Source organism: Electrophorus electricus, chromosome 18 (assembly GCF_041902795.1).
Source record: "Electrophorus electricus isolate QZ-2024a chromosome 18, ASM4190279v1, whole genome shotgun sequence".
In the NCBI taxonomy this organism is placed as follows: Eukaryota; Metazoa; Chordata; class Actinopteri; order Gymnotiformes; family Gymnotidae; genus Electrophorus; species Electrophorus electricus.
The window spans coordinates 4,452,374-4,477,761 of NC_137514.1; the positions used below are offsets into that span (position 1 = coordinate 4,452,374).

The 25,388-nt window shown below is 37.7% G+C and overlaps 1 protein-coding gene and 1 long non-coding RNA gene across 2 annotated transcripts; one reads left to right on the top strand and one right to left on the bottom strand.

The window, feature by feature from the left end:
- Nucleotides 1-301: 301 nt before the first annotated feature.
- On the bottom strand, nt 302-1,921 carry LOC113591927 (uncharacterized). Its single transcript, XR_003412258.3, has 3 exons — nt 1,750-1,921; nt 1,217-1,380; nt 302-360 (listed from the first exon to the last, which is right to left on the bottom strand). It is a non-coding gene; the product is annotated as an uncharacterized LOC113591927 (long non-coding RNA).
- Nucleotides 1,922-3,427: 1,506 nt separating this feature from the next.
- On the top strand, nt 3,428-24,060 carry LOC113591926 (complement C3-like). The gene is made up of 41 exons (XM_035534532.2): nt 3,428-3,582; nt 4,451-4,646; nt 5,021-5,189; nt 5,535-5,608; nt 6,099-6,187; nt 6,388-6,470; nt 6,556-6,643; nt 6,857-6,959; nt 7,180-7,300; nt 7,533-7,648; nt 8,004-8,150; nt 8,398-8,601; nt 8,835-9,026; nt 9,605-9,757; nt 9,991-10,120; nt 10,310-10,381; nt 10,558-10,752; nt 11,036-11,153; nt 11,339-11,430; nt 11,584-11,723; nt 11,869-12,081; nt 12,360-12,423; nt 12,560-12,646; nt 13,836-14,039; nt 16,908-16,983; nt 17,100-17,259; nt 17,351-17,446; nt 17,564-17,714; nt 17,881-18,044; nt 19,652-19,810; nt 20,010-20,069; nt 20,557-20,647; nt 20,759-20,807; nt 20,946-21,036; nt 22,048-22,137; nt 22,234-22,339; nt 22,613-22,708; nt 22,896-22,976; nt 23,130-23,213; nt 23,461-23,596; nt 23,701-24,060. Exons 1-41 carry the CDS (start codon nt 3,512-3,514, stop codon nt 23,840-23,842), a joined length of 4,953 nt encoding a protein of 1,650 aa, XP_035390425.1. The 5' UTR covers nt 3,428-3,511; the 3' UTR covers nt 23,843-24,060.
- Nucleotides 24,061-25,388: the final 1,328 nt, after the last annotated feature.

A 25,388-nucleotide genomic window follows, 5' to 3' on the forward strand; every position in this document is an offset into this window, starting at 1 on the left:
GTGCTCAGCGGCGTGGCTCTGGGTCTGTTTGTGCTCTTCGTCGCTGGGCCGGTAGGTGCCCTCGGTCTGCCTCTTCTTGCAGATCACACATGATAGCAGCAGAAGTGGCATGAGCAGAACCAGCAGCAGCAGTGGAGGCACAATCAGGAGGGATACGCCCATCCCAGCCATGGTGCTGCAAGATACCCCTAAACACACACACACACACACACATTTGAGCTTGACATTGAGTGAGTGTTAATGTGTGTGTGAAAGAAAAGAAACATAAAGGACTGTGTATGGGGTAAATAATTAAGACTGACCACAGGATTAGCCTCAGTGTGGTGTCATTCCTCGAATCTGGACTACCAATGCTTTTACCTAGTGGAGGGGGCAAAGTATCAGTGTTTTATTCTCTTTTTCCATTTTATTACTGATGCACACACTCTTGAGCATGCTATGGACATACATACATACACACATAGATGTGGTCAGTAATTAGTTTGATTGCCTTTAGTTTGATTGTAAGTGAATTTCTATACAAATGAATCCCTTGCTTTGCATCACGCTGAAAATAGTTTTAGGTCAAGGATTAAATTCGTTATAAATCCAGGATGCAACTAACAAACACCTGCAGGTAGTTTAGAATTTTGTGATTCGAGAACTCTGAGGGCGTCGCTTCGACTGCGAGCTCCGTCAACAAACATCAGCGATTCTTGTTTTTCTTAATAATTAAAGAAATAAATACCTGGGTCAAACATACCTCTTATTCGTGTATTTTTTTTAGTTCCACGTTTTCAAGGTGCGTGTAATTAAAACCTTTTGTAATCTTAAAATGCAATGCTACTGCCATAAAATCGTAGTTTATTTGACGATTCGACCATTATGAAGGATACGCATATTTCGGCTTCATTTCATTCACTCTAAATTAAAACACCTGTAAGTGTACAGAAACGGGAGCACACGCGCTCAGTCAGAAAACTCACTAAAACTCAGTTGACTATATTATTTCTTCAAAGCAAATCACGTGCTTGGGGAAAACAAACACTGATCTCAAACTGTCAGCCTGACATCGGGGATTCCTCTGAATCATAACCACCTGTCAAACACATTCATAGTTTATTTGTCGCAAAACTGTTACTTTAAATGTAGACAATACTACATATTGCTTTCTATACCAGTAGTGTGGACAGAAAATGAAAACTTTAAAAACAGGCATGTGTAAGACTTTTACCACCTTTCAGCCATCACCGCAGAATCGAGGCCACGTCCGTACTTCCCTACTGACCAGTGGATACGTGAATGGGCAGCACGTTCGGATATATGTTTTGGAGAATGCGTTTTCCCCTAACTGCCTGGCCCCTTACCCTGCATCCAGAGTGTTTTCCCACCTTCCGAAAGCTGTAAGGAAAGGCGCATTAGTGAGCCTTTAGGCAAAGAGGTTTGTGTGTGTGTGTGTGTGTGTGTGTGTGTACTAGAATGAAGTTGGAATTTTAGCGGTATGCTGATTGTCCTGTTTGGCTGAGTATTCACGCCAGTTTCAAGCGTAATAAAAGAGGCGTTTCTTGACGAGAAGTAATAAAAGACACCTTTTTATGGTGATTTAAAGCTAAAAGACAAAAAAACATGGCAGTGGAAGGAGCCCCTCAGTTTCATACCTCGCCCCTTAAGGAAAAATTATATATGAACACTAGTATAAAAATAGTTTGTACAATTACTTTTAGAAAATATATCTTAACAATTGATCGAATAAATTTACCTCATACTTACCAAAACAAACGATGGGGAAATTCTCTGGCTTTTGAAGTGGCAGTTCCTGAAATTGTCAGTTTTGAATGGAAGAAGTCGCTAAATGAAATAAATATAACTTCCAGAACTCAGTTTGCACTTATCATTCATGTGCATCCGGAAGAGTTTTTTTGGAGGGGAGAGTTTGTGAACTTCCCATACCTGTTCCTATGCAAACTAGTAGCGACGCTTTCAAAAGTCACGTGGTTTCCGCGAACCAATCCGTGAGTATTTACACTATGAAGCGCGAAGCCAAAACACCACAAACCTCCCTTGTCTGTTTCTGACTTTTTGATTAATTCCTACAATTAATCTAACAATTACGTTACATTTATGTAAAAACAAGTGTGGCAGTAAGTTGGCTTTACTTTCATTACACATAAGTAATAACTGATAGAATAGCAATAAAGGTTTATAGTAGAATTCAAATTAATACAGAGAAATATTATAGAATATACGTATGAAAGATTATGTGAAACTGTAGACTACATCACTGACTGTGTTTTAAAAATATATAGTTTCACTGGCTGAAACATAAGAAATCAATACTTGACTTCTAAAGAGGATTTCCAAATTATCAAAGGTTGAATTTACACAAGAAATGCCCGTACGCCGAGTGACTTACGGGAACATTATCCAATTAACCCCTCACGTTCCTAAGGGCAGTGCAGTCACATTTACCTGGAGCTGGTACATTCAGTACAGAAGAATCCGTCAGAATTTCACTCTTGTGAAGTAACGCAGAAATGAAGTGGAATGTGGTACTGATATAGTGTGACATTAAGTGCAAGATATTTCATATTGACCAGAAAATTTCTGCATTGAAATCTGATCAAATTAAACAATTCCAATAAAACGACAGTATGACATTTTATAAATGCATAAATAAATAGCTGGTAATTAAAGTGCAGGGTGTTTTTTTCTGATGAATTATGCATAAACTCAGGCATAGAGGGAGAAACATCAATTTTGTTCAATCAAATTATCTTTGAACTGAGCAGCTAACCTCTACAAAAGGTATATGTTTGTGTGTCTGCCCTGTATGCTGTACAGAAATATACACAGTTATATAGACAGATAGATACAAAAATGTATTGATTCTTGAGGAAACTGCAGATAGCAGAAATGCAGCTCTAGTTTCAAAGTCTAGTCATTAGGGAGCTGGCTTGCTAGTTGACATTTGTTGCCAAATAATGGAATTTAAGCAGCATGACGTGTGTGTGTGCATGTATGCACATGTGTGTATGTGCTGGGATGTTTGGGGGGAGCCATATTGGTCCTTAAAAGAAGAATGAGAAATGTGATTATAAAAAAAAAATAAAAAATCTTCACAGCATTCTTCATTGCGCTGTGAAGCTCAAATGACAATGTTCATGAGAACAGAGAGCCTAGGTTGAACTCAGCGATAAGTGTATATAAGTGTGGGGTGTGCACATGTGTTTATATCTGTTTGTGTTTGCACAACATTATTCTGGACTAGAGGTGCAAAGAGTATGCACTTAGGAAGCATGCTTATCTTGGGAGGTTAGCTGTCCTTACTTTGTGAAATTCCATTAAAACCCTTGCACCTCTTTGCCTCACTCCCCAGTGTTACACAACCACACTACTGGGAAAGGGAGAGGGGCAGGCTGTTGTGGAGTTGGACCACAGAAGAGAGGGGTGTGTGTGCGAGGTGTGTATAAAAACTTTGGTTCTGCCCTGTATCAGGCACTTGTGAATACAGAGGCTGGGTCAGACAAACAGGATGCATGTGGACCTGCTGTGGCTAACAGCTACACTTCTCTCCTTCCCCCTGCTTACACTATGTGACCCGCTGTAAGTATTCTGTCTCCGCACACACATAAAATAACAGTAAAAGGAAAAATTATGAAACGCATAAGAAATAACTGTGATTTAAATACATAATAATGTTTCCTTGAGGAACAATTAAAAAGCATTATTTGTGGAAGATATTAAGGGAAGTACAAATTCTATTCAAAAAGATTATGTAAATCTATACAATCATATACAAGAACTAGGTAGTTTGGCACTGAGATTTTTTTTCAGCATTCAGATGAAAAATGTTGCTTCATTAAGCTCCTTTGTCATTGTTACATACAGATGAAAAATATTTTCCAACGCAAATATTTCCCTTGCTTTGCATCACGCTGAAAATAGTTTTAGGTCAAGGATTAAATTCGTTATAAATCCAGGATGCACCTTACAAACACCTACAGGTAGTTTAGCATTTTGTGATTCGAGAACTCTGAGGGCGTCGCTTCGACTGCGAGCTCCGTCAACAAACATCAGTGATTCTTGTCGACACTGACAGGTTCTTCACTTAACCCTATATGTTGTGATTATACAGGTGTTTGAGTTAAACATATGGTGTCAAAACAGTTTTGAAAAATAAAGTAAAAGTTCTATTCATGCAGGATCTTAATAAAAATGCTAATAATTTTGGATAAATTATTAAATAAAAACCGTTCTTCTGTAACTGAAACTCCATTAGAGGTCTAAAGACAACAAAAGTAAAAAATATTACATTAACCTAAGATAGCACAGCTGTGCAGAAAATCTCCCCATGTAAGAAAAACATTCAAATCAGTTCAAAATGATTTACACATCTACATATAAGACAACAAAAACAAATTACAAAGAAAAAGAAAAACTTTGCTCCCCTTTTATGTCTTTGCTCTGCCAGCTTCATCATGTCTGCCCCAAACCTGCTGAGAGTGGGTGGCCAGGAGAAAGTGTTTGTGGAGGCACAGGATTATACTGGAGGAGACCTACTTGTGAAGATCACAGTGAAGGACTACCCACGGAAAACACTGGACCTAATATCCAAATCAGTGGTCCTCAAATCTTCTGAACACTACCAGGGTCTTGTGGACATTAAGGTTAGTGCTACACAGGCATGGATCAAATGTAAATAGTGCTAATTTTGTCTACCATACATTATGTGTGTGCTGAGGTACAGGGGCAAACAGATCAGTGGTCAAGGTGGTGAAGGGTGGTCATGTGTAGTCCTTTAAACGTAATGGAGCTGTAATTTCAACTGTCAGACAGCTTCCCAAATATCAAGCTTAGTTTCATGGTACTCTTGTGTCCTGTTGATTCAGTAACATGGTCATTGACACTGTCATCAAAATTTACCTTTATGGTTTAAGTTCAAACACATCCCAAAAGTGTGAAATGCTACTGGATTATTAATGAACTATGATGCCCTATAAAGTTCTGAAGTGACTAAGCAGGTCTCCTTTCTATGGTTCAGATCCCTCATAACAGGGACTACTTCAGCGATGACCCCCTGGAGAAGCAGTATGTGTACCTACATGCACAGTTTCCCTCGTGTCTGCTGGAGAAGGTGGTCATGGTTTCCTTCCAGTCAGGCTACATATTCATTCAGACAGACAAGTCCATCTACACACCCAGCAGCACAGGTATACCAGTCTTGACACAACAACAAAATGATAAATGCTGCCTCCAAATGGCCAAACTGTAAACTGTTTGGATGCAGCCAAAACATATCAAATCAAACCATGCTGAGGCTGGACCCGCATCCTTTCATGAATGAAAGCAACAAACAAATTAACTCACAACTAAATAAATGAATGGATGGATGAGTAAACAAACAAATAAACAAATTCTGACTTCATAAAGCTGAATATGAATATTGTGCATCACAGCTGTTAATCAAGATTTATCATCAACTTCTGGTTTAAACTCAACTGACCTGTACAAATCAAACTGGCCCTAATGGGTTTATATATATCTTCCTCTTCCAGTTCAATACAGGATCTTCTCAGTGACTCCTGATCTGCAGCCTCTGGACCAGAGTGGAATCTCAGTTGAAATCATAGTAAGCCCTCAAATAGCAGTTATGCAGAAATTTCCTAGATGTCAGTTAATGTCTGTTTTCATGATCATGTGACTGAAACAGGTTCAGCATAACAGACCATATAATTCAGCTAATCATAAAGAAGAAAGAAAGAAAAAACAGTAAAATAAATTTCACTATATTAAACAACTTATTTTAGTATAAAAAATATAAATGTCATATAGGATTTTTTATGATACCATTGCATCTTCGTGGCTGATTTTAAGTCAGTCTTTGAGTGGTGAATCAGAAGAGAGTGCAGTGAGATATTTGTATGGGAGGAGAATTTAATTGGGATAGAGTAGAGCCAAGCAGAGGAGGTGGGTTAGATATTGTGTTTATATTTAACAGGACATCTGAGCATGGGCTTTATTACTGTATAATATGATATCAATATAGTTGGGTATTTGTGAAATTATTAAGCAAAGTTCTCCTAAATTATAAATAACAATATATAATTCCATTTTTCAAGAATCATCAAGGAATTACAATTCATAGGGATACAATCTTCGCTAAGCAAGGGACTCTGACTGGAAAATACAGTATCCCTGACATTGCCAGGTTGGTCTGTTGCAGTAATGCATCTGATAGTACATGTAGTGACAATAACATAATTCTAAATGCTTTTCCATCTTTTCCATCACAGTGAGATTTCCATGGAACTAATTTTATGAAATCATATTTTTAAAGAGCTAGTTGTCTGTATGGTCTCTCAGATGAGATTTTTAGTTTGACATGAAATTTCTTTTTTCTCTCCAAAGTTCTGGAATATGGTCTGTGGCAGCACGGTTCAAAAACACCCCACAAAAGAACTTCACTGCTGAATTTGAAGTTAAAGAATATGGTGAGACTCAGGTCTTATATTCAGACAAATAACATCCTGCTTGTTGGATCGCTACACATGTAATAACTTGTGTGTTGGTTTGCAGTGCTGCCGACCTTTGAGGTCACCTTAACCCCATCCAGGTCTTTCTTCTATGTTGATGATAACGATCTTAATGTGGACATAAGTGCCAAGTAAGAGTTAGTTATCTATCATTCAAAACTTTTAGAACTAAATTTAACACCTTACTTTGACAGAAAAGTATGGTTCAAGCATAATGGCTTGTATTTGTGGCTGTATATTCTGTGTATGTTTATACAAGATAGACAATGCTTGTTCTTACATGATTGTAATTGCTAGAGAGCACTGCTGTTTGTGAGGGTGTAACTAGTGTGTATTGTGTGAAGGTACTTGTTTGGAAAGAAAGTGGATGGAAGTGCGTTTGTGGTGTTTGGCGTGATACAAGGTGACAGCAAGACAAGTCTGCCAGCTTCTTTAAGTAGAGTACAGGTGAGCTTCACAGAACATTTTATTCAGAAAGTGCACCATATACTTGCTGTATAACAGTCTAATTCTAACATAAAACTAACATCTTTTTTTTAGTTTTAATTTTTAAAATCTCATGGTTCTAAAGAGAGCTCATACATTATGGTTCGGTTTGTACAACCTATATGTAGGTGAGATGGCAAACTAAAAAAGAATATGTGTGTTAATTTATATGACATTCTAGATCACTAATGGAGAGGGTGATGCAACGCTGACAAAAGCGATGATCCAGAAAACTTTCCCAGATTTTCACAAACTAGTTGGAAGCTCTATATACATATCTGTCAGTGTTTTAACAGATACCGGTAAGAGTCATACAGCAGTGTGTTTGTGGGCATCCCTCCATACCTAATTCAAATGGACTCATATGTTTTACTTTTATCATTTTTATCATTTTTTCTTTCATTTTTATGTAACCCTTTATGTTTAATAATTTAATTAATGCTAATTAGTATAAAGGATAAGTGTGTGTGTGTGTGTGTGTGTGTGTGTGTGTGTGTGTGTGTGTGTGTGTGTGTGTGTGTGCGCATGTTTCAGGTAGTGAAATGGTGGAAGCACAGAGGAGAGGCATTCAGATTGTGACATCACCCTACACCATCCACTTCAAAAGAACCCCAAAATTCTTTAAACCTGGAATGTCTTTTGATGTTACGGTATTACGCATGCAGTTTTTTTAAACAATACATCAGTATGTACTTTAAATTTTATGTTTATCCTGCGATACGAAACCTGATTCAGCCAATAAAGGGCTTTATAACAGATTAATTGTACAGGAATGTTTAATGAATAACAACATTGGAGTGTTCTGTTATAGTGACATATACTGACAATGACAACCCTTATAATTTGTATTTGTTTGTATTTAGAACATGACCCTTGCATTTTACATTTGGTAAATGCCTATGATCTGTAATGAAATAGTGTTCCCAACCTGTATAAATTACCCTTTGAAGAATATTGAGCATACTGTGTGTATAACAAATGTATATTTATTTGTGATTTGCAAAGGTTTATGTGACAAATCCTGATCAGACACCTGCTGAAAATGTGGACGTGGAAATCCATCCTGGACCGGTACTGGGTGACACCAAAGCCAACGGCATGGAAAAGTTCACAGTCAATACTCAGGGAGGAGCCAAGAATCTACCAATCACTGTGAGTCAGGCAGGGTTTCAAAGTGTTGAGTTTCTAAATCACGGAAGGAAGAGCATATTCATACAAAAACCTCTCATACCAAAAACAAGAATAAGCATATGTTAAAACCCTCAATTATAATGTTTGTAAGCACAGGATGTTAGGATCTTTTTATTTATCTTCACTTTGATGTAAAATATTTAAATTTTGCTGTATTATAATAGCATTCTGAAAAATATAAATCTGGAATGCTTTTGTTGACTTACAGGTAAAAACCAAAGACCCACGCTTATCTGATGGCAGACAGGCTATAAACCAGATGACTGCTCTACCCTACACTAGCAAAGGAGGATCCAGTAATTACCTTCACATTGGCATAGCTACTTCAGAACTGGTGATTGGTGATCAGATGAAAGTCAATCTGAATTTTGGCAAGAGCCCAGGTGTCCAAAATCAAGATTTCACTTACTTGGTTGGTACTGCTTCTGCACACAGGCATGCTCTATACACACATACTCCTTACAAACACAGCCACAAGATAATAAAGAAACAGTATATAATAAAGAAACAGGAAATAGTGTTTTTGCAGTGCATGTAAGATATTTAGGTTAATACCTTGAGCAGAAAATAAGTAAATGCATCTTAGGGTTAAGGGTGTCTCAGCTAACCATGTCTTCTACCTATATGCTTTTCTTTGTTCCCCAGATCCTCAGTAAAGGTCAGATTGTGCAAGCAAATAGGTTTAAGAGACAAGGGCAGTCTCTTGTGACTCTGTCAATGCCTGTCACCAAGGACATGGTGCCCTCATTTCGGGTGGTGGCGTATTACCATGTGGGATCATCTGAGGTGGTGTCCGACTCAGTCTGGGTTGACGTGAAGGACACTTGCATGGGAAAGGTAGGTCAATTACCATGTTTCATAATCACAAGAATGAAAAAGTTCAACAGATGGAGATGGACAATCTAGTCTAAGGTTGAGCAAATCTTGCAATGTCCGGGCCACAGTGCAGCAGTTACAGATATGTTTAACCAAAAACACAAATGTGATAAATTCCCAGGGTGAGTGCTTTCCTTCCCCAAAGCAGGAGTTGTTTCCCATAATCAGCCTTGTTTCTTTGGATTTTCAGAGCATATTCATAGCTTTACTGATAGTAAAACTGTTGTGAAGTGAGTGGTTGTGATATCAAAAGCATTTGAAACTCATGACTCAGAATTTTCCTTACATACTTGTTCAATACCTAGCACCTTTCTGTTAAATATTTTATTTAAGGGGCCTACCTAAAGAACAGTTATATCACAATATTATCATAGGTAGCCGATATAAACAAAATAATTAAAATATATATCTAAATAAGGGCAATAAGTGGCACATTCACCATAATTCACAATTCACCATCCCTCAGAATAACTTAAAGTTGAGGTTTAAAATCTTCCATTATATTTAGTTTATGTCTCTTTCTTTTCATTTTAATCTAGTTGGAATTGAGTGCACAAGACCCCAAGAGTGCCTATGAGCCTGGAGATGAGTTTGTTCTCACGATCACTGGGGACCCAGGTGCCAAGGTTGGGCTGGTAGCTGTGGATAAAGGAGTGTTTGTTCTAAACAAGAACAAACTCACACAGACCAAGGTAAGTAATAACAAATGTGACTTGATATGTATATTTCTTGTATTTTTAATTTGGGTTTGTAGTTTGAGTTTTTATTAAATCTGCGCCAACACAAAAAGCTGCAAAGCATGGAGTTCATATGGCTATGGTTACATTTTTCGATTGAAACATATGCTGAGAAATGATAATGGAGAAACTGTATTGTTTAGCACTCCAGTCCATTTGTGTTCTTGTTTCTCCATATCCATCAACAGATCTGGGACATCATTGAGAAGCACGACACAGGTTGCACAGCTGGCAGTGGTAAAGACAGTATGGGAGTTTTCTATGATGCAGGTCTGCTGTTTGAGTCCGACAAAGCAGGAGGGACCGATTCCAGAACAAGTACTTTCAATAATTTTCTTTCCCAGATGACATTATAAATTGTACAATACAAGAAAACTAATAGGGAATTGTTTTCAAAATTGCTTCCTCAAAATGTCAGCAGTGCAGTTCACATTGATTTCAAACTGGGAGTGTGAAATTCAAAAGTGACAATGACTTGATTTCATCGCTACACCTTTCTCCATACAGCATCTGATTGTCCCGCTCCACTAAAGAGAAAAAGAAGAGCTGAGAGTCTACTACAAATAACTACCACACTTAGTAAGAAGTGCCACTGTTGTTCAGATACTTCCTTGGTTCTGTCAGCAAATGCCTGTTTCTTTCCTGTGTCACAGATCTGAAGATTACTATGGATCTTTAGGTCATTTTTAATTACAATTATGTTCGTTATATCCAAGGGTACATCTTCGCTAACGATCTTCTCTTTTCATCTCCAGCTGGGAACTACAGTGGTGAGCTAAAGAAATGTTGTGCCGATGGTCTTAAGTTAAACAAGCTGGGCTACACATGTGAACGGAGGGCTACGTTCATCACAGAAGGTGCAAAGTGTGTCCAGGCTTTCCTGCACTGCTGCAAGGAGATGCTGATTCGTAGACAGGAAGAGGGGGAGGATGAGATGTACCTGGCTCGCAGTAAGAACCCACTGCTCTGTGTGCTTCTTTGACTTGTGAGAAGTTGCTATAAAAGCTTCAACATGTTGAAGCATTGTGACTCTCCATGAGCATTGCAAGTGCATTTATTTTTCCAGCTATTGTTAAACAATATCCCAAGATAGATTTTTAAAGCCAGTCATGGAATCAAAGAATGAACTTAAATTAGCATCTTATTACCAATTTGTCTTTGAACGTTGGCAAAACCTTATTTCATGTGCTTGTTTGTTCCTTAATGCGCATGTGTTTGCCAATGCTTCCTCAGGTGAGGAAGATGATGGTGCTTACATAAGCTCTGATGAAATTGTGTCACGTACTCAGTTCCCTGAGAGCTGGCTATGGGAGGACCCGGAGCTGCCACCCTGCCAAGGAAACCAGCCATGGTACTTGCAGAAATTGATATAATATTTATTTATATTTTTAGCATTATACATTGCATATGTGATCAAAATTGTTTTTGTAAGGACCTTCTGTACATGGGTGAGAACTGTATGCTGTATGTAGGTGGTATTGATCTGTCCTTACAATGTTATATTGATCTGCTGTTTACTTTTGCTCATTCTTCCAGTGCAACAACAACTCTCACCATGAGAAAAAACTATATGAAAGACTCCATTACTACCTGGCAGGTGTTAGCCATTAGTCTGTCTAAGACCCATGGTCAGTGCTCAGTCCTTCAGCCTATGGCTGTCTGAACAGCTAAACACTCACTCTTGTTGTAAACAATGTTTACAGTAACATTAACCCTTAAACCTTGATGATCTTAAAATAAGACAGAATATGGTGCTTATCTCTCCCCCTTTCTCTCTTTAGGAATTTGCGTAGCTGATCCCTATGAAATGGTAGTTGTGAAGGATTTCTTTGTGGACCTGAAGTTGCCTTACTCAGCAGTGCGCAATGAGCAATTAGAAATCAAGGCCATTGTGCACAACTTTTCAAATAGGAAGCTTAAGGTACATTTCCTAAGCTCACACAAGTGCAGAAGCATTGGCTTTTCTCACTGTATATTGTTTATCAAATTCAGCCTCTAAATCCCATCGATACATCTCACTATGAATGTGCATTTTGTCCTATCAATTCTGCTTCCTATGTCACCAGGTACGATTGGAGTTCTTAGAGACAGAGCACATCTGTAGTACAGCCAGCAAGAAGGGCAAGTTCCGTACAGTAGTTCACATTGACGGCAAGTCCACCAGGTCTGTTCCGTACATAATCATTCCCATGGAACTCGGGGAACACTCCATCGAGGTGAAGGCCTCAGCTTATGACACAACTCTTTCTGATGGAGTGAGAAAGACCCTGAAGGTGGTGGTGAGTAACAGCATTTTTCCAAGATGTAACAGAATAGGTTGAGAATATTTTTCTCATCTGCAGAATTGTCATGGCTTTACACAGGCGTGCTTCATAAGCACTCTGACATCAGTATTGTCCAGTATTGTCCACCAATATAAAATAAAAAGAATTTAACAAAAGATACTGTAAAGCCAGTCTCAGTTTTCTTGTTGAACAATCTCCAGATAATGCTGGAACAAGGACAGTAATATTTTTAAAAATTATGATCACCATTACATTCTCTCCCTCTCACTCAGTCTGAAGGAGTTAAAACTGAAATCCTGGAGAGTAACGAGGTGCTCAGCCCCTCTAAATTCTCTGGTAAACGTTTTCAGATTTCCTGCTATACTTCTATCAATTATCATTATTATGCTATATTTTGTTCAATGTTTGGCAGTGTTCATGTGTACAGACACATTTCTGTCTCACTCTTACACAAACTCTCCCTCACTGAAAGATGGAGTGCAAGTTGTGCATGTGAAAACTGAAATACCAGATGACCAGATTCCAAACACTCCTGCTCACACATACATCACTGTGTCTGGTAAGGAGAATTTTGAATTTTGTGTGCACGGATGAAATAAAGAGGCATGATTTGCTGTCTTAGTTATCCTATGGAGAACAAAGAAAATAAAATGGTGCTGAGGATGAACAGCAGTGCAACGTGGATGTATATTAATGAGCTCAGCATGTTTGTTTTAAAGTGATCGCAGAACAAAGAACAATGGCACCATTTTTAAGAACAATAAAGTCAGCGGTATGTCTGACCCTGGGGAAAACGAGATGATAACGAGATGTCGAGATGTCATGTAAAGAAGAGAGATATAACTTCTAATGTGCACAAATCTTCAAAATCTTCATCTTAAACAAGATAACTGCAAAAATACATAAATAGCATTTAACAATTCTAACTATGCTTAATGGAAATGTCGTGTAGATAAACTTTGCCCCATTAAATAACTATGCCCAGACATTGCAAAGTGTCAAATGTTGATAATTGGGGAGTTATGCAAGCTTATGCTGCTCACTGAATTTCTCTGGAATTTGGCAGAAATTTCACTGCTTGTTCCTTGGTGATAAAACACAACATTGTTCAGGTGAACTGGCAATCGTCCTTCAGGTGCTAGAATCCAGGAATGGGAGTTTCACCTGTTGTTTAACAAGAGGAAATTGATCACCTTTATTTCAGGTCACGTGACTCTCTTCATAAGTTTGCTTGAAAGAACTTGCCAGAAACGCTCTCTTGCCAGAAACGCTGATCAGTAGTTAGCTCAAATGCTCATGTGGCGCCGATGAAGAAAGAGCCAGAGAAAGAGATGATAGCGCATCTCTTTGAAATCTAAAATTGTTGAAGGGAAACCCTTCTGTTGATGAAAGGCATTTACATCTGAGTTCCCTGTGCTGTTGAATACACCCCCTTTCTTCCACTGATGCAAGCTTGGTTTGTGCGTTGCTGGTGGCACTGTCAATTTGGTACCTACAGCCCTTACAATTAGTACAACAGGCAAAACAAGGAAATATATTATGCCCACCATATTGTGCTATTTGTAATCAGCTATAGACAGATCTGATGCTAGCAGTGGTGCAGTTTTAGCCTACTGTTAGTATTCAGTAGATTAAAATCCTGCTCAGACTGAAAATTGGTGACATGACCTAATGTCTATTATATAAGAAAGAAAAAAAGTAAACTGTCATTTCTCCCTCTTATTCCCTTCTCATTTGCTGTCCTGCAGGTCAAGAGGTCAGTCAGACTATCGAGCAGGCCATCAGTGGCAAGTTCATGGGTCGCCTTATTGTGCAGCCCCACGGCTGTGGTGAGCAGAACATGATCTTTATGACCCTGCCCCTCATCGCCACGCACTACCTAGACAGCACAAAGCAGTGGGAGGGAGTTGGCATGAACCGGCGTAGCGACGCCATCAAACACATCCAGACAGGTGAGCATGAAAATCAACCACTTCTCAAGCATGGTATGATATTTTCCAGTGGTCTTTAGGTGCATACAAGCCTTGCCATGTACAATGTATGTCTCCTGGGCTTTGATATAAGATATTAGGAGACACTCTAGCTTTAAATTTCTAGCTAGACAATATTCCAGATATTTTGAATATTACCAAATAGTAATGTCTAGAACCAATGAAAACAGAAATGATATTGGCTACTTTTTCTTATCCAGATACAAAACATTAAATGCATCTAAGATTCAGTGAATTTGTATTTCCTCACCCATTTTGCATGCATGCAGCTGATGTTGCTTCATGAACTAATGGGTTTTAGGTACACTTGTCATATGGTTGTCATATGGTTTACATTTACAGTCCATTATCAGCCACTCTCCACTACTTTCATTGATTTTCAGTTTCTGTGTACACAATGTATACAGTCTATTTGGCACATATACATGTCATACTATAAAAATGTGTATTTAATATGAAGCATCACATATGTTATAAGTATAATGGCCCAGTCTGGGACTGGGACATCTGCTTGGCCAATTTGGCCACTAGGGAGAGGCACCAAGTAATCAAGGTCAACTAGGTTCACTTGCGCCTGGGGTGAATTACTTAAAGGGAGTTGTCTATTTCAGTGAACAGGAATTCCCAAAATGGCAGTGGTGTTGACACACCAGTGGTTGATGAGCTTGCAGACATATCACTGTTGCAGGCCTTTTCCAGTCCAGTCAAATAAACAGTTAAAATGGAAAATATGCAAAACAACAAAACAAAATTATTTAGCAGTGACAACTATGCAGAAAAATCTTTTGCTTTGTGTCGTTAAGTATTGTTGCGAGTGTGCTAGCTTTGGGAGCCGCTACAGTGTAAGGATAGACACATTTGTAGCTAACCTAGGTAGGTAGTTAAGAAGTCCTCCCCTAGCCAAACTGTTTGACACCACAAAGTTGGTTAGAAACTTTATCTTATTTTGCCCTAAAATGACACCACTTGGTATGTCTCAAACATAGGCTATGTGATTTATATAAAAATATAAGACGTTTTACCAGGCCTGTGATAATCCTTTGAAATGAATCTTAGGGGGAGGTTTTGATACCCTTAAGTATCCTATGGGAACTGACAATTAAGGCTGTTCCATTTACATTTGCAGCATTTGTCAGATGCTCTTATCCAGAGCGACTTACAAAAGTGCTTTGTCATTTACTCATAGAATGCATCCTAGCCAACACAGTAGGTTAGAGTCCAAGATACTATTCAACTAGAATGCTGTTGAAATACAGGGATCAATCCTGATGACAACTATAAGTGCAGTAAACAAGACCCTACAATAAGTACTAGAGTTTCAGTTAATCAACACAGGAGCAGGATTAGTGGTCATTTAAATATTTCACAATTAGATGGGTCTTCAGTCTGCATTTGAAGACTGCAAGGGAGTTTGTTCCACCATCTGGGAGCCAGGAAAGAATAGTCTTGATGATTGTCTTCCATGAGACGTGAAGCATGGTATTTCAAGCCAAGCTGTACTTGAGGTTCAAAGTGCTCAAGGTACAGATTGGACTTTGACCACTGACATCATGTATGAAGGGGCTGGTCCATTTTTTGGTTTTGTAGGCAAGCAACAAGGCTTTAAATCTGATGTAGGCAGCTACTGGAAGCCAGTGAAGGGAACGCAGCAGCAGAGTGACGTGAACTTCAAAAGATTAAAGACCTGCTGCACGTAGAGGTCTGATGGCTCTTAGAGGAAGACCAGCAAGTAGTGAGTTGCAGTAGTCTATCTTTGTGATTACAAGAGACTGCACAAATACCTGGGCAGCTTCCTGCGAGAGAAAGGGCTGAATCCTGTGTATGTTACAAAGGAGAAATCTGTAAGACTGGGTCAGATTTGAAAGATGAGTTGAGAACAACTGATTGGACAAACTTATGCTCAGGCTATAAGCAGCTTCAGATAGTGATACCAGGGAATTTGCAAAGGAAACTGTGATGTTATTGTAAGAACTAAGAGTTCCTGGGATGTACAAAAGCTCAGTTTTACTGGGGTTGAGCTTAAGGTGGTGGCTGTCATCCATGATTCAATGTCAGTCAAGCATGCTGAGCTACATCTGAAAACCTGCATGTCGGAGAATGCAAAAGAAATAATTAATTGAGTGTCATCAGCATAGCAGTAGTAGGAGAAGCCATGAGAAGATATTACATCAGCAAGAGAATGAGTATACAAAGAGAAGAGAACCTAATACTGAGCCTCTGGAACACCGGTCTATATGGATTGTATGTGGATCCTCTTCATGCTTCCAGATAGGACTAAAATCATTTCGATGCAGGGAAGTCACACCAAGGCTGGAGAGAATGGAAAGGAGAATGTTGTGGTTTCCTGTGTCAAAGGCTGCTGAAAAGTCAAGAGAGAATCAAGAGATGACAGTTTGGCAGCTTTGGCAGAATGAAGTTTCTCTATCACTGCTATGAGTTGAATGTGCCCGTGTGTAGCCAAACTGATTGTGATCATGGAGCTAGTTCTGGATGAAGAAAAGAGATAATTGATTGTAAACTGCTCGTTCAAGAACTTCTGAGAAGAAAGAAAGAAGTGATACCAGTCTGTAACTGGTTATGTTCACGCCATGCAACATTTAATGGTTTTTAAGGAATTACTTGCATGAAAATCAATAGTTAAGGGGAAAAGGTGTATAACTATTTCCCTTTAAAATCCTTAAGGTAAAACTTAAGTAATACTTAAGATTACGTAATGATAAGATGATAAGATATTTTATGCAAATGGTCACTGAAGTCTTTCATAATATGCACAATGGCTCCTTTTACCCCAGTGTGACTGATAAAATAGTCCCCTTATCTTTCTCTCAGGTTACGAAAAAGAGTTGACTTTCCGTAAACAGGACGGCTCATATGGTGCTTGGATCAACACACCCAGCAGCACATGGTGAAAATCCGCACCTGCAAAAGAGGACTCCAGTCCTCTTCTCTTCCATTATATTATACTCACCACTCATTTGTTCATTATTCACTGCTTTCATTTCTGTTGGATTTGTCATGAAGGCTGACTGCATATGTAGGCAAAGTCTTTGCACTGGCCAGTGATCTCGTTGCCATCCAGGAAAACGTTCTCTGCAGCGCTCTCAAGTGGCTCATTCTGAACACGCAAATGCCAGATGGCATGTTTAAAGAGGGCGCGCCTGTGTATCACGGAGAGATGGTCGTAAGTTCAGATCCATCTTTGGCTTTCGGTTGAATATATTTGCATTATTTCAGTAAAATCCCATGGAAAAGGTTTTTCTGTGTGATTTCAGGGTGATGTGCGAGGGAAGGATTCTGATGCATCATTGACAGCATTTGTTGTCATTGCCTTGCAAGAGGGCCACAAACTCTGTGCCAAAGCAGTCACTGTAAGCCAGACTGATATGTGATGTGATTTGATTGTGGTTTGGAATGAAATGTGAGAACTTATGTTTTACCTCGGTATTTATTTGTCTTTCTGTATTTGATTCTTGTTCATAATTTAGAGTCTTCCAGAAAGCATGAAGAAGGCCATCGAGTATCTGGAACATAGAATTCCCACTTTAACCAATCCATATGCTATTGCCATGACTTCCTACGCCATGGCCAATGCTGACAAATTCAACAAAGACCTCCTAATGAAGTCTTCTGCTGAAGGTCAATCCATTTCTTAAAGTTACTGTTTAAGTTATAATCAACAGTAAAATATTTATATAACTTAGAAGTTATTAACATTTTGTAACAAAGCTTTACAGCAGTTGCCTTTTGGAACAAGCTTTGAGACCACCCTTCTATGGTTCTCTATATTCTATCACATGAACAGATGGTTCTTACTGGCAAGTTCCTAGAGGGCTCCACTTCTCCCTAGAGGCCACGGGCTACGCCCTGCTGGCTCTGGTGAAGGCAAAGGAGTTTGACGCAGCAGGGAAAGCAGTGCACTGGCTCAATAAGCAAAGCAGCCCGTATGGGGGTCACGGCACCACTCAGGTAGGCACACACAGGGGTCGTCCCACGCTAAAACCGGGCACTCTTTTCAATGGCAAATGGCTTGGATAATTTACTTAGAGGTGGAGTGAGTAATATTGCACAAAGTATAAGAAAGGTGAAAACATTGTGCATTATAGCAGCCTATTCCTGTGACAAGGGCGGCAGAGAGGAAGCGAGAGAGGAAGAGAGAGGCGAAGTTCCATTTACAAGTTCTTTATTGTTCATACTTTCCACGTGGCGTCGAGTCTAGTGGGTAGGTAGGAGCGGAGTAGCTTCTCTCCAGTAGGCTCTCGTGGTTCGGCTACTAATGTACAGCCCTGTCCTTCTGAACCTGTGGGTGTATAAATAAGCGTGCAGGTCAATGAGATGCAGGTGTCTCCTGTCAGAAGTGTGTGACACGGTCCTGGTCCTGCAAGAGCGTGTCCCCCTCTTTTGGGTGCCGGTCTACCGTGACAATTCCAAACATTTTCAAATTCAAATGTAAATTTGAAAATGTTAATTAATGCTGTGTTTACAATTGCATTTCCCATGTGAGAGTGCATTATTTAATGCAAAACACATATTTGCATTCGCATTCCTGTGTGCAATGGAGATGACAATTTTAGAATGACAAAAAAAGTCTTTTGACATTTCATTGTCATAATCTTAATGCTATAACTCTGACACAAGAAATAATCATGCATTTGAAATTGCATTTCCTCACTGTCTTGCTTCAGATCTGTCAAAATGAAAATCAATAATCACATTACAGTGCTTGTGTCAAGCTTCCAAACAGGCCAAATTGTGGTTCAAAACGTGTCCATGTCACATGACTATGGCAAAGCGAAGCTTCTGTTGCATGTCACCCGATTCAAGAGGTGGCGCACAGTACCTGTCACACGTTTGATTGACATTGTCTGAAACAAACCTGATCAGACAGTTGTCTAAACTGCAAACTTCACGAATGCTTAAAAGCCAAGCAAACATATCCCAACTATGAGGGGTATTGTGAGAAGAGAGATTTTGAAAAATAGCGACAGAGTGACATCGCAATTGCGATTTAGTGATAGGCTAGATATAAGATTAATGATAGGACATTGACAGGACAGTGAGAGCCTGTGAGTGATAGTTGGTAGAGACGTAGTGACATTAATAGACAGATAATGTATATTTTCCAAGCCTGGGGAGGTAATTGGAGGGTTGGGGGAGAAGCCAACTCAGGCCCAAAACAGCAGAAGATCTATTTTTGAATAAATATAGCATGCACCATTTAAGTAGCATTTTCAAATTTGAATTTGAAAAATGTCCAGAATTTGCTCCCATGGTTTCAGGTTTTTAAGCAAATGCAGTTCAGTTTACATAAGCCTGGAAAGACTGGAAAAGGTATGGAATATTTTTTAAAAATGGAAGTGGAAACTATCTATCTGAACAACAGAATTAGTTTAGTGCATGTTAAGTTCCTTTATCGGTAGGCCTGAAAAGGAAAACTGCAAATGATACTTCAAATGATTGGATATGGAACTAATTTTGATGAGGATTTAGTTTACTCAAAAACTTGAATAAGAAAGTAAATCCATCATAGACGAAAATGTATCCCTGCATATTTTCTGTTTTTGCTGGTCACCTAGGCAACCATCATAGTGTTCCAAGCTGTAGCTGAGTACTATAAAGAAGTGAAGAAAATTCAGAATATGGATTTAGATGTGGAGGTGTCTGTGTCTGGACGGAGTAGATCCAATAGATGGATTTTCAAAAGAGAGTCTTCACACCTCACACGTTCAGATAAGGTAAATCATATATTTTAACCCATATCTTAAGTTTTTAAATCAATTTACATATTTGATGTGACTGTTAGATGGTAAAAACTTGATTTGATGTTTAAGCCTGTTTAGTTTTATAATACAAATGCCCAGTATATTAAAGATTTTTTATGTTCGTATTGGTTTCTTGAAGACTTGAAGGGCTTATTCACATGCACTTCCATAGGTTCAACTTAAGCAAAACTTTACTGTCACTGCAAAGGGAACTGGTGTAGGATCTCTCCAAGTAAGTATTCACAAATGCTACATAAACCTATTTTATATATATATATATATATATGAATTTATGGTTGCATTTATTAATAGACAGACAATCACATATTCCTCTTATAAGCTTTTAAGCGCTATAGTGCACTTTTCTTTTAATTAATAATAATTAATTATTCTGTCTATCTTTTATTTCATCACTTTGTTTAATTAGATTTGATGCACTTATCTTTTATTACTTATTTGAATTAAACCTTTATTTCTAATTAATGTTTCATTTTTCATGAAATGTACCATAGTTCATTTTAAATTTAACTAAACTTTATTTAACTAAATTTAAATTAATTCTATTTGTATTGTTTTCTTTCTTATGTTTGGCAAAAACGTTCCCAGGCTGAAAGATCACGGGCTGTAATAAGCTTCTTCTGTATTTTATGTGAATGAAATGTGTATGAATGTGTATGAAAAGTGTATGAAAAGTGCCATACAAATAAATTGCCTTGCAGGTTTTGACCTTATACTACGCTAGGCCCATTGAGAAGCAGAGTGACTGCAAAAAGTTTGAGTTAACTGTTAAGCTGGAAAAGCAAAATGACGGTAAAGCCCCATTTCTTTGCTCTACGCCAACTTTGGTTCTTGTTGCAACCCCAAATCAAGGTAATGAAAATGTCCTTGGTTGAGGCTTCTGTTATGTTTTTCTCTTTTCAGTAACATATGCAGGAGCCAAAGAAAGCTATTTGCTCACCATTGAAACCTTGTAAGTATATCATACCAATCTGTTTATATCTTTCTTTGCATTAAGCAGATATGACATTTTAGAATAAATAAAAATTTACCTTTTCAAGATTGTAAAAATGTGAACATAAAATTGTGTTATTCAATTAATCTGTTACAGCTACAGGGATCCAAACAGAGATGCCACCATGTCTATTTTGGATGTTGGCTTGCTGACAGGCTTTGTGGTAGATGAACACGATCTGACAGATGTAAGAAAAGTCTAACATGTGAAATGACTGAAATTTGAAATCTTATAGCACTATCAGTATTAATTCTTTGTAAATTAACATAATGGAAATTATATATTTAATGTATTTTAGACGTAAGAGCTAATTATTTTCTTTAAAACATGGGTATTTAAAATTTGTAATTTTTAATTTTTTTTATGGCAATTAGCTGACATTATTAAGTAGAAATAGCAAGATACTGTGTAAAAATTCCAAGTTTCCACTTCAAAATAGCAAACTATTGCATCAAAATGTCACTGAAAAAAAAGGATTTGAAAATAATGAGATAGTATGATGAAATAATGACAGCCCCTCAAAATAACCTGATTACAAGAAATTACATCATCCTTCGAAATCTTTTTTCACCGCCAGTTCAGGACTGTCATACTTTTGCCTGCAGATGCAGTTTTGTTAAAAGCAATTCTGGTTATTTTTATATTACTCATCAACACACTAATCATATTTAGAATCAGTTATGTAATTTGTATTTAAGTAAATGCTTCTAAACAACCTTAGAGTTGACTAGGCATCACATCAACAATTAAATAGCTAAAGTTAATTTTAGCTTAATGTAAGAGTTATATGAGCTAGCATGAAGTATAAAAATAATGTCAGAAGTTGTAAACTGATAAATGTGTGAGTCAAAGGTTTGTGGATGTTTGCTGGATTGTAATTTTTATGAGTATCTATATTTAAACACTCCACATGTCAGGAGACTATTTCCTTAAACTTTCCTGAATTTTACTAAATGTTTGGAACACAAATGCAAATGCTGGTTATACAAAAGAATCTGCATCATTTCCAATTTTCAGTTTAACTTCTTCACATCTTGTTTGTTTCCACTTATAGCATTTTGTGTACTGTAGGAAATTACTTTTATAATTAGTTAAAAATTAACCTATAAAAACATAAAACTGATTGTGGAGGAAAAATTACAATATACTTAAATGGCATACAACAATAATTTTCTTTTTTTCCTATGCTTATTATTAGCTAACAACTGGAAAAGATCGATATATTTCGAAGTTTGAGATGGATAAACAGCTTTCGGAACGAGGTTCCCTCATCATATATGTAGATAAGGTACAATTTGAAACAGTCCATTGACATTTTGTCATTATTTAGATTATAATTACAAAATGAATTACTTTCCAACATTGATTTGCTGCTTCTGCCCAGATATCTCATGGACTGGTAGACAAGTTTGCTTTCAAAGTGCACAAGGTCACAGAGGTGGCAATGCTTCAACCTGCTGCTGTTAGTGTGTATGAGTATTACTCTCCAGGTATGTTAAAACACACACACACACACTCTCTCTCTCTCTCTCTCTCTCTCTCTCTCTCTCTCTCTCTCTCTCTCTGTCTCTCTCTCCCTCTCTCTCTCTGTCTGTTATGTTTGTTTCTTAATGTCTTTGATAATATCTATGATACAATATGTGTCTTTCTCCTTCACACACACATTATCTGTGGACTAAGCAAATAATCCACAGATTATTTGCTTTTTATCTCTTTTTGTCTCTCTTTCACACATACACACACAAATTATTGTGTTTTCACAGGGGACCAGTGTGTAAAGTTCTACCATCCTGTAAAGAAAGGTGGTGCTCTAAGCAGACTGTGCAATGACCAGGAAGGCCTCTGCCAGTGTGCTGAAGGTGCATGTACAGATAAAATGGCATGGCAAACAAAAACAATAGAAGCATGATTTGTGCTACTTATGTTTGTGACAATTCCAAATTATGCCTTTGAAGCATTCCACTTTTACATCATTACCTTTGTAAATTTGCCTACTATGTAAGAAGGACAAATATAAAACCATAATATCTAAATATCCTTAAACAGAAAACTGCAGTGTCCAGAAGAAAGATAAAATTATTGATGATGATCGGGACAAAAAAGCATGTGAAGCTGGCATGGACTACGGTAAACATCTAGAACTCTGTGTGTCTGTGATATTTGTAAACCAGATATCATTGTGACATACATGCACACAAAATGTGTTTAAATATACTGGATCAAGCTTGTATTGTGAATAAGTGAAGGAATGATGTTCATTCTCATTTGTGCCCTTTCCAGTTTACAAAGTCAAAGTGGAAAGTATGAATCTCACCCCACAAACACACTACTACAAGATGAAGATTGAAGAGGTCCTGAAAGAAGGTATGACTTCCTGTTTGCCATAAAAAGCAGCAAAGTGAAGTACCTGATCATGGAATGGTACAAATATCTTAAACAGTATGTACACCTGGGTCACATATGCCTGAGAGAAAAAGTATGTTAAAAATGGCTTGAAAATTAGATGATGATCTTGATCATGTGTGTTCGACTGGGGAACACTTCAAAGTGTGTAGGGCAATGGGGCACCATGTTTGGAGCTGATATTTTCACATTGATATGTGTTCTGTAGGAACTGATGCAGGTGTGGAAGGACAGCTGCGAACCTTCATGGGTCATGCCAACTGCCAAGAATCATATGGATTTGAGGAGGGCAAGACCTACCTCATCATGGGCCGAAGTGTTGATTTACCCAGGGTTGAAGGAAGGTACTGATATATTTGTGTGTAGGCATATATATTAATGTGTTTCAGTGTGATCTTATTGTTGGTGCTGAGTGGTGTTAACCGTATGTGGGGGTCCTCATTTGCAGACTGCAGTACATCCTGGGCGAGCAGACTTGGATTGAATACTGGCCCACGAGTGAGGAAGGACAAACTACAAAATACAGAGATAGATACACTGGCATCATTGGGCTTTCTCAGACTCTTTCTGACTTTGGATGCACTACATAAACATGTTTGATTAAAAGCAATTAATAAATTCCACCATTTTTCTATTGAATAGTCAAAATAAATGAAGTACATCTTTGCTTTTCTTATTTCCGTAACTCCAGATTTGTCACCATTTACTCAATAAACCCATATCACATTTACTCCAAATAATACATATTTCTGTCTTGCCTGATGTAAAGCATTCAAGAGAAACATTAAATAAATTTACAGAAAATGTTGTCAAACGTTTTATTGCATTTTTAAAAAATCCTTTTTATACTGTTTGGGGAGTTTGTTGTTAAACATAATGTGGTGTCTAGATTAAAAATCCAGAAAGACTGGCATGCTAAATCTGCACATTCTGACCTTTTTTCTGAATTCTGAATTCTTTGTTTAGTAAGTTTTCAAAGAAATTGATACCACAAAGTAAGTTAAAGTTTTCCCATCTAGTATTTAAATATTAAATATGTAATTCCATGATGTTTATAATAAAATGAATATCAGGATTTAAAATGAAATTGGTTTGAGAGCCAGTTTTTCAACAGTGTAGGTCAGTGGTATCCAAATCTGGACTTCGAAATATAAATTAATTTCTGGATTTTGTAATCACTAGGAGCTGTCAGAAGAGATAAAGTAATTTATTAACATTTGGTCACCACAAGACACTTCTAGGTTAAAGAGAGGGTCAAAAATATGTGAGCGCTGAAATTCAAGGAATAACATATACTTTTGATATGGGCACTACATTAATGTTTATGAAATTCAGTTTTGTAATAGTATTGCGAAAGAATGTAAGAAAACCATGTTGCACCATTTATATTACTAATCATGATCTCCACTCTGTTACGCTATTTACAAAGTAAACGTTGACCAATTTTTAGTCTTTATAAATTAACTATAAATAATTTTAAAACATGAGTACAAAATTATCAATCATTAACTATTAGATTAGTTGCTATTTGTTAAGGCCTGTAATTATAAAGAAATCAGACCAAATCAGGCCTGTAAATGATTGTGTAGCTGTAGACAAATGTCTGGTGTGAAATAAATATATTTATGAATGCTTACAAAATTCTGTTCATTGTAAATTTGCAGCCTGTTTAGGATTTTGAAACTAGCCAGGGTATGAAAAAATAAGCACATTTTTAAAGATCTTTTTTTAATTCTCAGATTGACAACGCCCTGTGTAACAAGATGAAGCACATTGAATTAGGCACGTGTATATTGCAGTGAAATCAGTTTTTCACACAAGCAACAGCAGTATCCTTTGCAATGTATTAAGACACACTAGTGAGCCTCTGATGTGACATGGTTAAAAGATTGGCCTATATTATTTTATCCAGTTATTCTCCCAGCGTTCATCATTATGTCATTTCCAACCAAACATCATATGAGATCAAGTGACCAGATATCTGGCCAAGTTAGACTGTTAGCTAGCCAGCCAAGTCTGGTGCACTGCACAAATGTAAAACTGAAAAAATGACTGGCATTTATTTGAGGTTTAAATTCCACTAAAGCAGCACTACTTTTGATTGCAGTGGAATCAGTAAGTGTCAGCTGCATTCCA